The sequence below is a fragment of the Lepidochelys olivacea genome (assembly GCF_965140295.1).
Source record: "Lepidochelys olivacea isolate rLepOli2 genome assembly, chromosome: 7".
Lineage (NCBI taxonomy): Eukaryota > Metazoa > Chordata > Testudines > Cheloniidae > Lepidochelys > Lepidochelys olivacea.
In genome coordinates this window covers 91,382,368-91,395,735 of record NC_140417.1, presented here as the reverse complement: position 1 = coordinate 91,395,735, position 13,368 = coordinate 91,382,368, and the positions used below count along the sequence as shown (strand labels likewise).

General features: G+C 39.7%; 1 protein-coding gene across 11 annotated transcripts in view; it reads right to left on the bottom strand.

Moving 5' to 3' along the window:
- Nucleotides 1-13,368, bottom strand: part of LOC311523530 (lysosomal acid lipase/cholesteryl ester hydrolase-like) — a 136,898-nt gene that overhangs the window by 1,293 nt on the left and 122,237 nt on the right. For 8 of the 11 annotated variants that reach the window (XM_084633608.1, XM_084633607.1, XM_084633614.1 and 5 more), the window contains 8 exons: nt 10,252-10,362; nt 9,885-10,002; nt 4,839-5,037; nt 3,920-4,029; nt 2,636-2,772; nt 1,460-1,606; nt 1,243-1,314; nt 149-217 (listed from right to left, as the gene is read on the bottom strand). In XM_084633608.1, the coding sequence (XP_084489734.1) occupies nt 149-217; nt 1,243-1,314; nt 1,460-1,606; nt 2,636-2,772; nt 3,920-4,029; nt 4,839-5,037; nt 9,885-10,002; nt 10,252-10,353 (954 nt within the window). In that variant the 5' untranslated portion in view covers nt 10,354-10,362. Of the gene's footprint in view, nt 1-148; nt 218-1,242; nt 1,315-1,459; nt 1,607-2,635; nt 2,773-3,919; nt 4,030-4,838; nt 5,038-9,884; nt 10,003-10,251; nt 10,363-12,531; nt 12,551-13,368 lie in introns of those variants that run through there. The other 3 variants (XM_084633615.1, XM_084633609.1, XM_084633612.1) reach the window with 3 other exon arrangements.

Here is a 13,368-nt window from a genome sequence, read left to right as displayed (position 1 = left end):
TCCAACTGGAAGAAAAGACCAACTAAGTGATTCTATTTTGAAATAAATTTTGAAAATGGTTCCTAGCCTTTGCTATCTCTCCCCCTCCCCCTCCCCTTTTTTTTTTAAAAACAGAAAGACAAATATTTCCCCATTTGGAGAGGTTTACCTGATTATAGTGCAAACGGTTGAACCAGATTCCCCAGTCATAAGCTTTTAGTTTACCAGTTTTAATTGCCTAGAGTATAAGGTTAAAATCAAATGTATATACATTTTAGTAAACATAATTGTGATCATTGTGAGGAAAAGATAGGTTCATTACTTCATACATTTGCAGATTTTTCACATGTAGAGGCTAATAATTCTCTCTGCCTTAAAAACCTGAGGGGGTGAAATACAGGGAGACAGCAGCTGAACGAAAACTGGGTTGTCATACTACCCTGAGGTAACTGGAATGCACGTAGCAGAGCAAGTCTGGTGCTTCTAAACAGATATACGGCCACAAGGGGAAAGTATTAAAAATATATGGTTACACCATGTTTACTCTGCTATATCTATCTATAATTTAAATAGCATGACAGAAAAAAATTGATATTTTGTTTGCTGCAGTCCCATGTATTCTGAGTGTGGGTTGGCAGTCAATATCAATTTGCAATATAATTAACATCTTACTCAAGAAAAAAAACCTAAGGCTTTGTCTACGCTTTGTCTGTGGTAAGTCGACCTAAATTACGCTAGTCCAGCTACATGAATAACATAACTGGAGTCGACGTAGCTTATGTTGATTTACTGCAGTGTCCACACCACACTGCGTCAACAGGAGACACTCTCCCATTGACTTATCTTACTCTTCTTGTTCCGGTGGAGTACGTAGTCAACTGGAGAGTGCTCTGCTGCTAAATTTAGCAGGTCTTCAGTTCACCAGACCTCCTAAACTGACCCCCGCTGCACTGATCACAGCAGTGTCGATCTCCAGTAAGTGTAGACATATCCTTAATAGTAGTGCTGCCCTATAAGCTTTCTTGCATTTAAGGTATTTTCATGACACTGCCAAGGGTCTGTTTTGCAAAACATACTGTGCTAGGCCATTAAGGGATAATTAATTTTTTTGATGAGGCAATGCCATCTGGATTGATAATTTATTCTGAATGACAACGTTTCCTGACAGAATAGTATCGGAGACAGACCGTAAATCAATTTTCAAATACAACATATAATTTTTACATTACGATTGAAGGGCACTTTATGTTTCAGAAATTCTACCTGTTTCCAATGAATCATATTTTGTACAGATGTTCCCGCTGGGGCATGTGCTGTATACACATGTACTCGGCTCTGAAAAGAAGTATTTAAATTTCACAAGAAGTTTCATTCAGGAAGCGGCTCCATTTATTTATCACAAATCAATGCAGACAATTTCAAGGATAAATCAGTCTTTCCAAAAAACAAAAACAAAACAAACACCCTGATTTATACATACCATATTTAAGTTCTTCTCATTAAATCCACACAGCACAAACAGGATATTACCACAAATCTCTGATAAACTCATATGGCGGCAAAATTCAACAGCAACCACCTCACCAAAGTAATTGTGGGGTAAAAAATCTTTATTCCCAAAAATAATCTGTAAAATTACAAAGATTTATATTTATTACAATTACAGATATTGGCGATGAAATCTTCCCTTCCCTCTATTAACGCTAAACTCAGATGTAATATAGGGGACATTCTATGTTCAATGTATATTTAAATAACTCAGGTGAGGACAGTTCCACCACTTGGAAACAGTCAACTCCCTATTCCAAAAGTTTCACTGTTAAAATCTCGATTACTATTTTCTAATCCTTAATTAATTCTTCCTAGTTTTCCTCTTTGGATACTCCTAAATAATTCCTCTCCTTCTTTGGTATTTGCAACCTTCAGGGTCTACTAAACTATTGCATGGTCTCTTGGCAAAAGTTATTGGCATTACTGTGCCAGATCAGGCTAGTGGTCCAACTAGTCCAGTTATTGCTCTCTGCAGTAATACATGCTCCAAAGGAAAATACTAAAATCCTCATAATGGAGAATCATGCCAGTGGGAGGAAGTAACTTCCAAACTCATGGCAGCTCATGCTTAGTTTATACCCTGAAGCAATAACGTACCCTTATTTTGTATCCTACCTACTATAGCTGGATACCCTCATTACCCATAGAAATGTCTATCCCTCTTTTGAATCCTGCTAAGCTTCATCCTGTCAGAGTTTTAGATTTGTTGCCCTTCAGTTTTATGGAATGCTAACTTTTTCTTGTATTAGGAAAAAGGGTAAGGTAGAATGGCAATGCTCTGTTACCATCTCTACACCATTTACTATTTTATACACCTCATGTCTCCCTTTAATTCATACACTCTCTGAATAATCCAAGATTTTTTCCACTTTCCCATGAAAGTGAAGTCTGCGCATGACTCTAATCCATTTTCTAACATACTTTAAGGGTAAATTTTGGCACTGTAAACACAAATTATGGACTAATGTACGTGACTAGCTTTGACAGCAGATTGCACACTAAAAATCGCTGGATATTCTACAGTGTCTCAACTCATTTTAGAATCCCCACCAAAAGGTCCTACTAACTTTGGCCAACAGATATTCTGTGTGAAGAAATTGCATACCTTGATAATTGAATTGGGAAGTAATGCAAGCTTTGTCAATGGGGATTTGGCATATTTCATTGTGACTACAGGAGCTAAGGCAAAATACATTTTGATTCTTTGAGCCAGCAGGGGCATGGTTGAAAATGCTATGAAAGCTGAAAATGAAGAAAGACATACAAGTTACTATTGTGGAGTTCAGGCACAATGTTTAGTTTTTGTAAAAACTATTTTACAACTGCAATGAGAACAGAAGTGTTGAGAATTTTCAAAGGGTCAATTGAAAACAGAGGCTGTTGATAATGTAAACATTCTCTAGCTGCATTTGTAGCCCACACCTTGAAGTGCAATGCTAGGTCGCAATTTTCAAAAGACTCGATTACTAGGAAGTTCCCATTGAAGTTTTAGGATGAGAGGATGACACTTGCAGTCTGAAACTTTCTTTCAGGTGAACTTAACTGGAATTTAGTGCCTTTGCTTAGCTTAATGAAATGCTGTGTTAAAACAAGGTTTTGACTATTTGAAAGTAGAGTCCTGAGTGTGCATGTCAGATTTCCCATAAAGTGTGATTATACTCAAAAAAACAACTGTCAGAATGGCACATCCCTACTCAGATGTCCTTCCTCTGATTTACTTATGCAAGCAAATGAAGTAAGAATTTATTACTCTTTTAGCACTGCAGAACCCAAATAACTATTGTAAGGCTGAGTGGGGTCCTACCATGGTTCATACATCAAAAGAATTGTTAACTGAATTTCTCTGAGTCCACCCTAGTATAAAATGGGGTTTTTTTTCTATATGGCAGCTACTGTGCAATTCTCAACCCTAGAGAAAACAGGGCAATGGTGCTTTACAATGTTAGTTGGTCAAGGTGAACCACGGGTGTTCAAATACAATATTCCTGCTCTCTGTTAGGATTTTATAATGTGCTAGTTGAAACATGTTAACTCACATGTTCTAGTAATACACTTTCTTCCTAAAGTGGACAGGCCCAAGATAAAAATCTGTACTTCATACTGTGCACCTTAACTACACACTCCAGTTGCATCCAGGTTATGGAATGATTATGTGCAAGTCTAAAAAGAACAGAACATGACTTTCAGATGACAGAGCAACCAGGACATGACATTACCCTAAAAATTCTCTTCTGGTTGCATGTGGTATTTGCAGCACAAACAAAGGGAATTGGAACCAGGGTGCATGTGGGTATGGGAGGCGGATGTGTGGCAAAGGAGAGAAGAGATCTAGCTTATAATGGACAGTTATTTCCATATTTAATGATACACCGTATTCCCCTTAACTTACCTATAGTGGTGCCTTGTGAATGGCCAACATAATACAACTGCTCTTGTCCAGTTTTCTGCACAATAAAATTAATCACTGCTGGAAGGTCATATTTAGCTAGTTCATCAAAGCTACAAAAGGAAAAATACTATCTTTAAGTGTAATAGAATTAGAAGTCTACTTTTAAACACAAAATGTCTTTGAACCATAGAATAGGCATCGCACATGTACTGCAAGCCTCTCCAAATTGTTCCCCCAAAATGCCTCTAGTGTTTATAGCCCCATCCACACTGGGCCAGAAACTGAAGTAAGGAATCATGTTTAAACCCCTTTTCCACTGTATCAGTCAGATTGATTCACTGGTCCAAACTGTGTTTAAAGAAAAACAAACCAAGATTTGTTGTTTGAGATACAGCTCTCTCATATCCATGTTAGCTGCAACTATGTTTAAACAGAGTTTCTAATGGCAATCTTGGACAATGACTGTCAGATACTGTAGCAAAGCTTTTGAACTTTTTTGTCCTTTGGTAAGTTCATATTCTAGTTAAAAGGCATTTGATTTAATTTATCCTGTCCTCATAATAAATTTAGTAATTCCAAGAGAACTCCAAGCATGATACAGAGAAATAGACAACAACACCTTCATATTTGTGTGTCCACTAATTCTGGGGGTGCAGTCTGACGTATCAATTGCCTGATTTTCTGAGATGCTTACCATCTACAACTGCAACTGACTTGAATGGAACTGGATGTATTCAACACCTCTGAAAAAATCCAGGTGTAATTGTCAAATTGGGCATTCAAAATTATTGGACACATTTTAGTGTTTTAGCCTAACTCTTTATTAGTTTCGCACTGAAGTAGTGAAAGCTTTCATAACACCACTTTATAAAACAAAATAAATTGATCACATCATTGTTTTTCCCAAATTACAGTCTACCTGAAAGCCCAGAATTTCTTTTGGTGCACTGAAAGGGTTATGTGTCGTCTAGACCAGGTGTTCCCTCTGCTGTTTCCTATCCAAACATCATAGCCTGCATCTGCCAGTATGAAGCCCAAGCTGTTATTGGGCAAATTGGTAATCCAGGTGCTGCCATCTGTAAGTAAACCATGCTGCAGAAACACAACAGGCTTTGGACCTGAAAGAGAGAGACAGACACATGCTGCATATTCCACACAACCAAAACTTCTGTGACATTGATAATAAAATGACACTCATGCCCCAACAGCCAAACTCCTGACTCCAACACCCAGTTCTAGCTGTAGAGGGATTAAGTTGAATCGCCAGAGACACTAATGTGGAATTCCTTAAAGACACTTCTTACAAAAGGAAAACTACATAGAAGTATTCTCTCTCGTACTACTGGGTGTTAAACAAAGAACAATTTTATGGAAAAAATTGTGTCTCTCAAATGCTATCACTACTAAATATGGAAAACTTGGGAAAAGATTTGAGGGAATGGCTTATAATTACCATGGCTAAATGCATACTAAAGGTGTACTTCAATATTAGTCCTATTATATTGATTGTCAGAAAACATATTTGTTGTGTACTTCAGGATCTAAGCAGTACATGCCTAGAAAGCTGTATCAAGTTAGTGAGTTTCATCCTGATTACTAGATCTACAGCCTCTCTCAGCCTCTTCACATAGTCCACACTAATTCCCATAATAACTGTATCTTGATGCAGCAGTTCCTCATGATCTCCTCCCACCATCATGTGGCTATGTTCGTTCCCCTCCTAATCATTGCTACAATACTGTGAATCCCGAAGTGGGGTCCCTCGACTTCTGCGGGTCTGACGTGGGCTCTGCTGAGATCTGCCCCGGAGCGAGGGCCAGCACATACTGGAACAGCGTTCCAGCTCTTTTTCCATGTAGGGTATGCCATTTTGTTCTCAAAACGGCATCCTCTGCACAGCATGACCTCTGACGCACTAGGCACGCCAGGTCATGCTGGAAGGGCCGTTCCAGTAGTACCAGAAATTAAAGGGGTCCAGGACACTTAGTAAGATGCCAAAGAGTTCATTGGGGGAAAAAGTTTGGGAACCATTGCTATAAAATTAACTGGTTTGGGGTTTTTTTTAAGTGTCATGGAGTCAGTGCCAGAGAACCTTATACTACTGCATTTCAGACCTTTTTCCTTAAAGAGCCCTGACATGAACCCCTTTCACTGCACTTACACCCATGGACACCATAATTAGTAGTAATTCCAGTTTGATCTATGTTGTAATCACTTGACCAGGGGACCTGGTGTCCAGAGTACACTGGTAAGTACAGGAGGCTTCCCTGTCCCCTCCTGAAAACAACTAGCAGCTCAAGCCCAGCAAGGAAATGACTGTGTATTTTACTGCACAGGACGTTGTGCCAGAGAACAGAGATTTGAACTGCTTGAAGGGGATGCTGCTTCCTAAGAGTTTTTCTTGCTTTCATAGAATCATAGAATATCAGAGTTGGAAGGGACCTCAGGAGGTCATCTTAGTCCAACCCCCTGCTCAAAGCAGAGCCAATCCCCATTTTTGGCCCCAGATCCCTGAACGGCCCCCTCAACTCACAACCCTGGGTTTAGCAGGCCAGTGCTCGAACCCTGAGCTATCCCTCCCCGCCATTCTTTCACTAGGATCTTGACCAAGCTGGGACTAGCACCATTCACCTTCCTGCCTTTGAACCCCCTACTGTCTTTCCACAGTTGCCCACCTCTCCTGCTTCCCCATCCCTAACACCATTGCAACAGTTTGTGGAAACATTTAACCACCCCATGGCACTCCAACAAAGCAGTTAAAATAGACAACATAGCTCAAGTTCCCGGGAGAGCCCTGCAGTTCCACGGATACAGATTTCTATCCACAGACAAATTTGTATCCATGGAGGTCTCTAGTCACAGAACATTTTTTGTGAGGGGGGTTGGAGTCGGAGTGGGGTCGGTACCATACTGGTAAGAGTTAAAAATCTACTTGTATCATTGGTGTTGATGGCCCATTAAGGGCACTCAGCACTCACACTGGGCCATTGAAGAAACTCATCCCACCCAGCAGGTCTTCCGGCAGATCCCTCAGACAACAAGAAGCTGATGGCAAACCATGCAAGGACATGTGATATGCTCCTGTGACCCTGGACTCCATCTTGGGCCAGTAATTTTCCATACAAATGGGCACTGGGCTTTATTTGGGATGGTGAATTTCCATGCACATAGAGGATATAAATTGTAGTTGGAACATCTCCATTCTGTCTTCATTTCCTGCTTCATTTCTCCAGACTGGATTTCTATCAAGGAAACTTTGAACAAGGACTAACGATTCCCAATCTGTTTGGGTGATTCCAGAGAGGCTTTTTACAAGTTAGCAGACCATTCCACCACTACTACAAACCTGACATAAATGATTGCCAAGTGCTTATATATATATATATACACAATCTATTAACCATTTTAACTCTCTTTTCTTTTAAGAAATCTTTAGTTAGTTTACTAAGGATTGGCTGACAGTGTGGTTTTCGGGTAAGGTCTGAGATACATATTGACCTGGGGTAAGTGTCTGATCTCTTGGGAATGGAAGAACCTCACATATGGGGAAATGTATTTTCAGTAACCACTCAACTTATTAGACCAATTTGTCTGGATGGGAACCAAGGGCTGCAATGCCTAAAGGGAACTGTGTTTGACTTCTTGTTAACCAGTGTGGTGATACAGAATTTCTTTGTTTTTGGTTTGGTGAATCTAATTATAGAATAAGTCACCAGTGTTTGGAGGATTGTCTGTCCCATTTCTTGGGGTTTGCCCTAAGCATGGCATTCTCAGTGTGGCCCATCCCGGGCACCCAGTCATGAAGGGTTTTCACATTACGTAGGCAAGTGTTAAACAATAACCAAACTTACATGAATTCAGACACTGTTCTGAAGCTTTTCTACGACTGATAGATTGTTGAAACCCATCATAAACTTTCTGTACTTCTTCCCCATCCCCTTATCATTGCTGATCATCACTTCAATAACAACCTCATTTCCAATCCAATAGCTCCCCCTGATGGATTCATTTAGCCACACCATCACTCAGTGTACAATGGAAAAAAACAAACCCCCCAAAAACAAATACACATTGGTAACATTCACTTATTTAGATTTTAAAATATAAAGAGATGCTCATCCATGGCTCTAGATGCCCTATCATCATCATCAACACGACAAATAAATTCACAGCAGTATTAAATAATCACTTTACACTAACTCAACAGACACCTACTAAGACTGCTTTACATCTCGATAGTTTAGCTGCGCACCATACCCTTTTCTATCAGTCCTGCACGGTGACACTTCCCAGGCTGTAAAGATTTTCCCTTAAGTAGGGAAATGCTGAAAGGCAAAGCAAAAAAAAAAAAGAACAAAACAAAAAACTTCTCCAGGCTGGTGGTCTCTGTTTTAGGTTTGTGGCTGGTGATTCTTATGGATAAGCAATAACGTTGCTCTCGGCAGGACAACTGATTTAGATCTCAACACCTGGATTGCAGCAGTGGCATTCTAGTCATCCTGGCTTCTTTTTCATGCCCAACATGGTTTATACTAACAAGACTCAGTTTTCCATACCCACAGGCAGAAATCTTTAACCTCTCCTGCCTTCAGTTTGTCAATTTTTTTTTACTCCCTCCCCATCATCTCTCCATTCCCCATTATTTTGCTTGTATTTTTCCTCTTCCCTCCCACTTCCTCTCTCCTCGCCTCCCTCCCCATTCAGTACTCCTTCCCTTGTCCTCTCACTATGCTGAGATCCTCACCTGCATCTTCAGTCTCAGTTCCTCATATACCCTTCACTGTCCTCTTGTGACCTTTAAAGTGCACTTCACTGCAGAATTTTCTTCCCATTTTTATACAGTTAGCACTGTTTAGCTATACTCTAGGGATTCGCAGAGGGGAAGCAGACTACCTGTACATTTGTACACTTTGCAAGGACAGTGCTCAACCTCTACAAGGTCGCTTGCGGATGCAGAGTGGACAGGCTTAGTTTAGAATAAGATGCAAACTTTACATATAAAGACTCTTGTCCTCTTGAGCATTTTCATAATTTGTTTGAGCCGCTGCATTTGGTTATTTGTAGTCTTCAAAAAAGCAACAGTTGAGAGGAATCTCTTATTCCAAAAGAGTTCCCATTAGACAACCATAGAGCCCATCTATAGTCAAATGGCAATATAAATATTGATTTTCCCCATAACAAAAAAGTTTTGGTTTATAAATTTTAAAGAAACAAGTGATCACATAAATTCAGTATTGAAACACTGAAAGTATGTAAGAGATTAGAAACCTAACCGTAGTAAATGAGACAAGTAGTTTAACATTCAGTTATTTGTTATACATGCTTTAGTTTAAGCCATGGGATCACACAGATAAAACAGATGACTAAGTGAAAGACTGGTTACCCATTTGAAGACTGACAGACAAAAAAGCCCAGGAAATAAGCACTTCTCTAACAAGGGCCCAGATCACCCCCCTCTGCTCCTAGGATCATGGGGAGGCTGAGATCCAGTGGCTCCCTAGGGTACAAGCACAGGGATGGTGTTGGGACTATTCAGTAATACTCTTTCCCCACTGTCAGTGCCCTGTGGAAGCTCCACTAATGATGCTCCAGAAGTCTTCGGGCAGAACTAGAACATAACTTTGTTCTCTGTGCAACCTACTACGCAGCCACAGGACTCTGCCAATGGCAGCATGGCTTCTGTAGGACCAGTGCTGTCAGCTGGGGATTGTGGGGGTTAGGAATAGTGCAGAGCTGTGGGGTAGAGTAGGCTGTGGGAGGAAAACCCTTTCAGGGCAATACAGGGAAGGGCCTTCTCCATAAATCTGCCTTTACTGGATGGAAACTCCATGAAACCAAACTCATGGGATTTTCTGGGACCCCTGTAAGCCTCTTGAACATATGTCTATGGTCTAAGTTAAATTCCTTCCTAACCTAACCATAAGGATACAGCAAGTGTCCTGTTTAATACTGACATCAATTTTACCTGTGTTGTCAGCACGTACTCTCCCTTGAGGTATTCTGTTAACACGAAGTATGTAGCCGTCCACGGTCACAACATCATACTCTTCACTGGGGTATCCCCAGTAGGTGATGATCGCACTCTGCAGGAAGAAAAACCAAAGTCTTTTGTCTTTAAAAACAGACTGTCAACAGGTTTTCAAAGGCTTTCCTAGGCCATGTATTCACTCAGGATTTTAACTGGAATTCTGTTTCAAGGAATACTGAACTGTGGGCCATTATCTATTGTAGGCTCTGTCGGTTTAATCCACAGACTTACACATTTAACTACTAGCAATGTACATTTCAGTGTTTCACAGAGATTTCCCCCCACGCTTGGACACTTTACTTACAATATTCATAAATGTTTCAGGATCTAAAGGTGTGTTAACAACATGTCCTTGTACTGATACAGTTCCATGGATCAAACATGTCACAACTACAGCCAACCACATCTTGGGTCTCTTGGGAAAAAAAAAAAGTGTGCTGTGTTAGTGCCCTCAGAATCAAGGGTAACGTACAGAAACCGTATCAGTTATGACTTAATGTAGCTTACTATGATTCGTGTTTATTCTGCAGTGTTATATTCTAGGAAAAATATTATGAAGTCCTGTTTTCTGCGTGGTTATTCTACTGGTCATTAATTGCTAGGATAGCCTCAAACAAACAACAACATCACTCACATAGTTCAAGACTCAGCAGATGTAGAAACAAAGCGTAGATAACACTTGCACTGTACCTTGTTAATACATGGTTTACAATAACAACTAGAGATGGGGTTGAGCTGGAAAGCAACTAGAGCTGGATCAAAACTTATTCAGCATTTGATGGCTTTGGACCCCCAGGTTTTGGTTTGGCTCCCATGTCTAACAGCAATAACAACTGCTGAATCCAGCATTTCCTTATAGTTGACGTCCAGCTGGTTTAAAGCCTTCCCATCCATATACACAAGGGCTACATAATCAAGTGCTAATCTCTATGTTAAGCTAATTGGAGAAGAGTTCCAGAAATACTAGTAGCTAATGTACAGGACAATAATTCTCTATCAATGCCCCGCACATACCATCTGAAATTGTAAAGTGTATTAAAATAGACTGGCATATGCCTAATTTTTAATTTCTATTTTCATTGTAGACTATCTCTCAAATTCACTTCCTTCTATCTTGTCACTGAACCCAGAAAGTGCCCTGTGTTTCCAATCTATTGCTTAAGTAATACAGACCTGAGAGAAAAGGAGGACTTGTGGCACCTTAGAGACGAACCAATTTATTTGAGCATGAGCTTTCGTGAGCTACAGCGTAGCTACAGCTGTAGCTCACGAAAGCTCATGCTCAAATAAATTGGTTAGTCTCTAAGGTGCCACAAGTACTCCTTTTCTTTTTGCGAATACAGACTAACACGGCTGTTACTCTGAGACCTGAGAGAGGCCTCTTTGGACTAATCTCTGTTGGTATCTGGCAGGGGGAAAAAAGTCAGATGCAAAGAAAACCTATCACTCTCAACAATATTTGTTGGGTAAACAGACCACTCTAATAGAAAGTTAGCAGGTGTCTGTCTTTACAGGTTATTATAATTTTGTGGGCACATGTATTTTTATTAGCTAATGAATCTAGGAGTTTATTCTTAGTTTGCTACATAGCCTAGCCATTAGGAGTTCCAATCCTGCAAACGCTTACACTTGCCGTAGCCCCATCAAAGCCAATGGTGCTACTAATGTGAGCAAGTCAAACAGGACCTGTCTTGTGATGTTGAACAATGCTAAGTATTGTAGTGAATAACATGCCTCCAGTGCAGCCTGATGTGCCAGGATGGCCTACTTACTGCTGCACACATTCCAACAGCAGAGAAAGGGATATGACATCTTTTTGTAGTTAGAGTGGGTCTGTATTACATTTCTCTTGCACTAATCAGATCATAAAGTGATCTGTCTCCCATCAATGCACAGAAGAATAGGTGTACATTTTCCACCAGCATTAAGTGACAGAATAGCTCCCTTTAAGGTCAATCTCACCTGCCTCTTCCCCTCTCTAGGCAGTACTATTATGATAGTATGGAAACGTGTGTACTCATCTAAGGAGAAATTTTGCAGGCATCAGTATTTTGTATGCACAAATATTTCTTTTAATACAGCTAAACAAGTCTACCCAGCAGTTTGTCATCTTTTTTGTCTCTATCTGATTCTGAACAATTCAATATATATGGTAAGAGCCCAAAACAAAAGAAGCGCTTTATTTCTAGGCTTGGAAGGATTACATTTGTATTGGTAACTATCGATAAACATTAATTTCACCATACACATACAAACAGACAAAAAAAATTTCCTTTGATAATAGAAATGTATACGTAGGCAAAAAAAATGCTGTTTGAGAACTTATTAGAGGTGATTTAAGGATATTTAATTTCCATGTTTTGACATGTTAAAACTTTATAACCATTAAAACACAAATTGTCAACATCACATTTGAATCTCAACATCTCTCATTAAGTATTGTCTGACTCCCTCCCATAGTTTCCAACAGAGAAAATTTAAATAAATAAACAGAAAAAAAGCATAAACCCCATAATTTTGTGCAACTGTGCAACATTTAAATTGGTAAAAATAAAAAATCCTATAAAATAGATGTTGACATTACCTGTCAAAATCATATATATATAAATTTTCTATTTCTGCCAAGTCTATTTATTTCCTTTAAAAACAAAAACAAAAAAACTGGTTAAAAAGAGTTGCTTTGTCTATCTTAGGCTTATAGTGCTCATGATCATAGTGAAAGTGATACAAGAATTTACTACAACAATTTTTAATACATTTTCTAAAAATACAGATGTAAGCATAAATCACACCATATTACACTGATTAACACACCCTACAAAGGGTGTGTTGATCAGAACAAGTATCACACACACATTCTATTGTTTTGTGAACAGCCCATCTCTAAATTATTTTTCCCGGTACTACACCTACCACCTAAAAAGCACAGGTTACCAGCTTCATGTAGATACAGGAGTAGGATAGCTCCTTTGGAGGGATTCAAGGACAGGATTCAGAGCACCTGTGATGGACAGTGCTAAAACAGGTTTCAGAGTAACCGCCGTGTTAGTCTGTATTCGCAAAAAGAAAAGGAGTACTTGTGGCACCTTAGAGACTAACCAATTTGGTTAGTCTCTAAGGTGCCACAAGTACTCCTTTTCTTAGTGCTAAAACAATGTCAGGTTGTGGGAGGTCAGAGGAGAAGGAACAGTGACAGTATATGGCACTAGGGAAACTAGTCTTCCCCTCCTCCCCCGACTAGCATGGTTTGCTGCACTTTGTGTCCCTCACTAGCCAGACCTTCTTAGTATTTGAACTGTGGCTGGGGAGGCAGGGAGAGAAATAGGATAGAAAGAAGAGATATAACTCCATCAGACTGTTACACATGTAGGTTATCTGCCACTCTTTACAAATCTAGCTGAAGTCAGAATGCCAGCTCGAA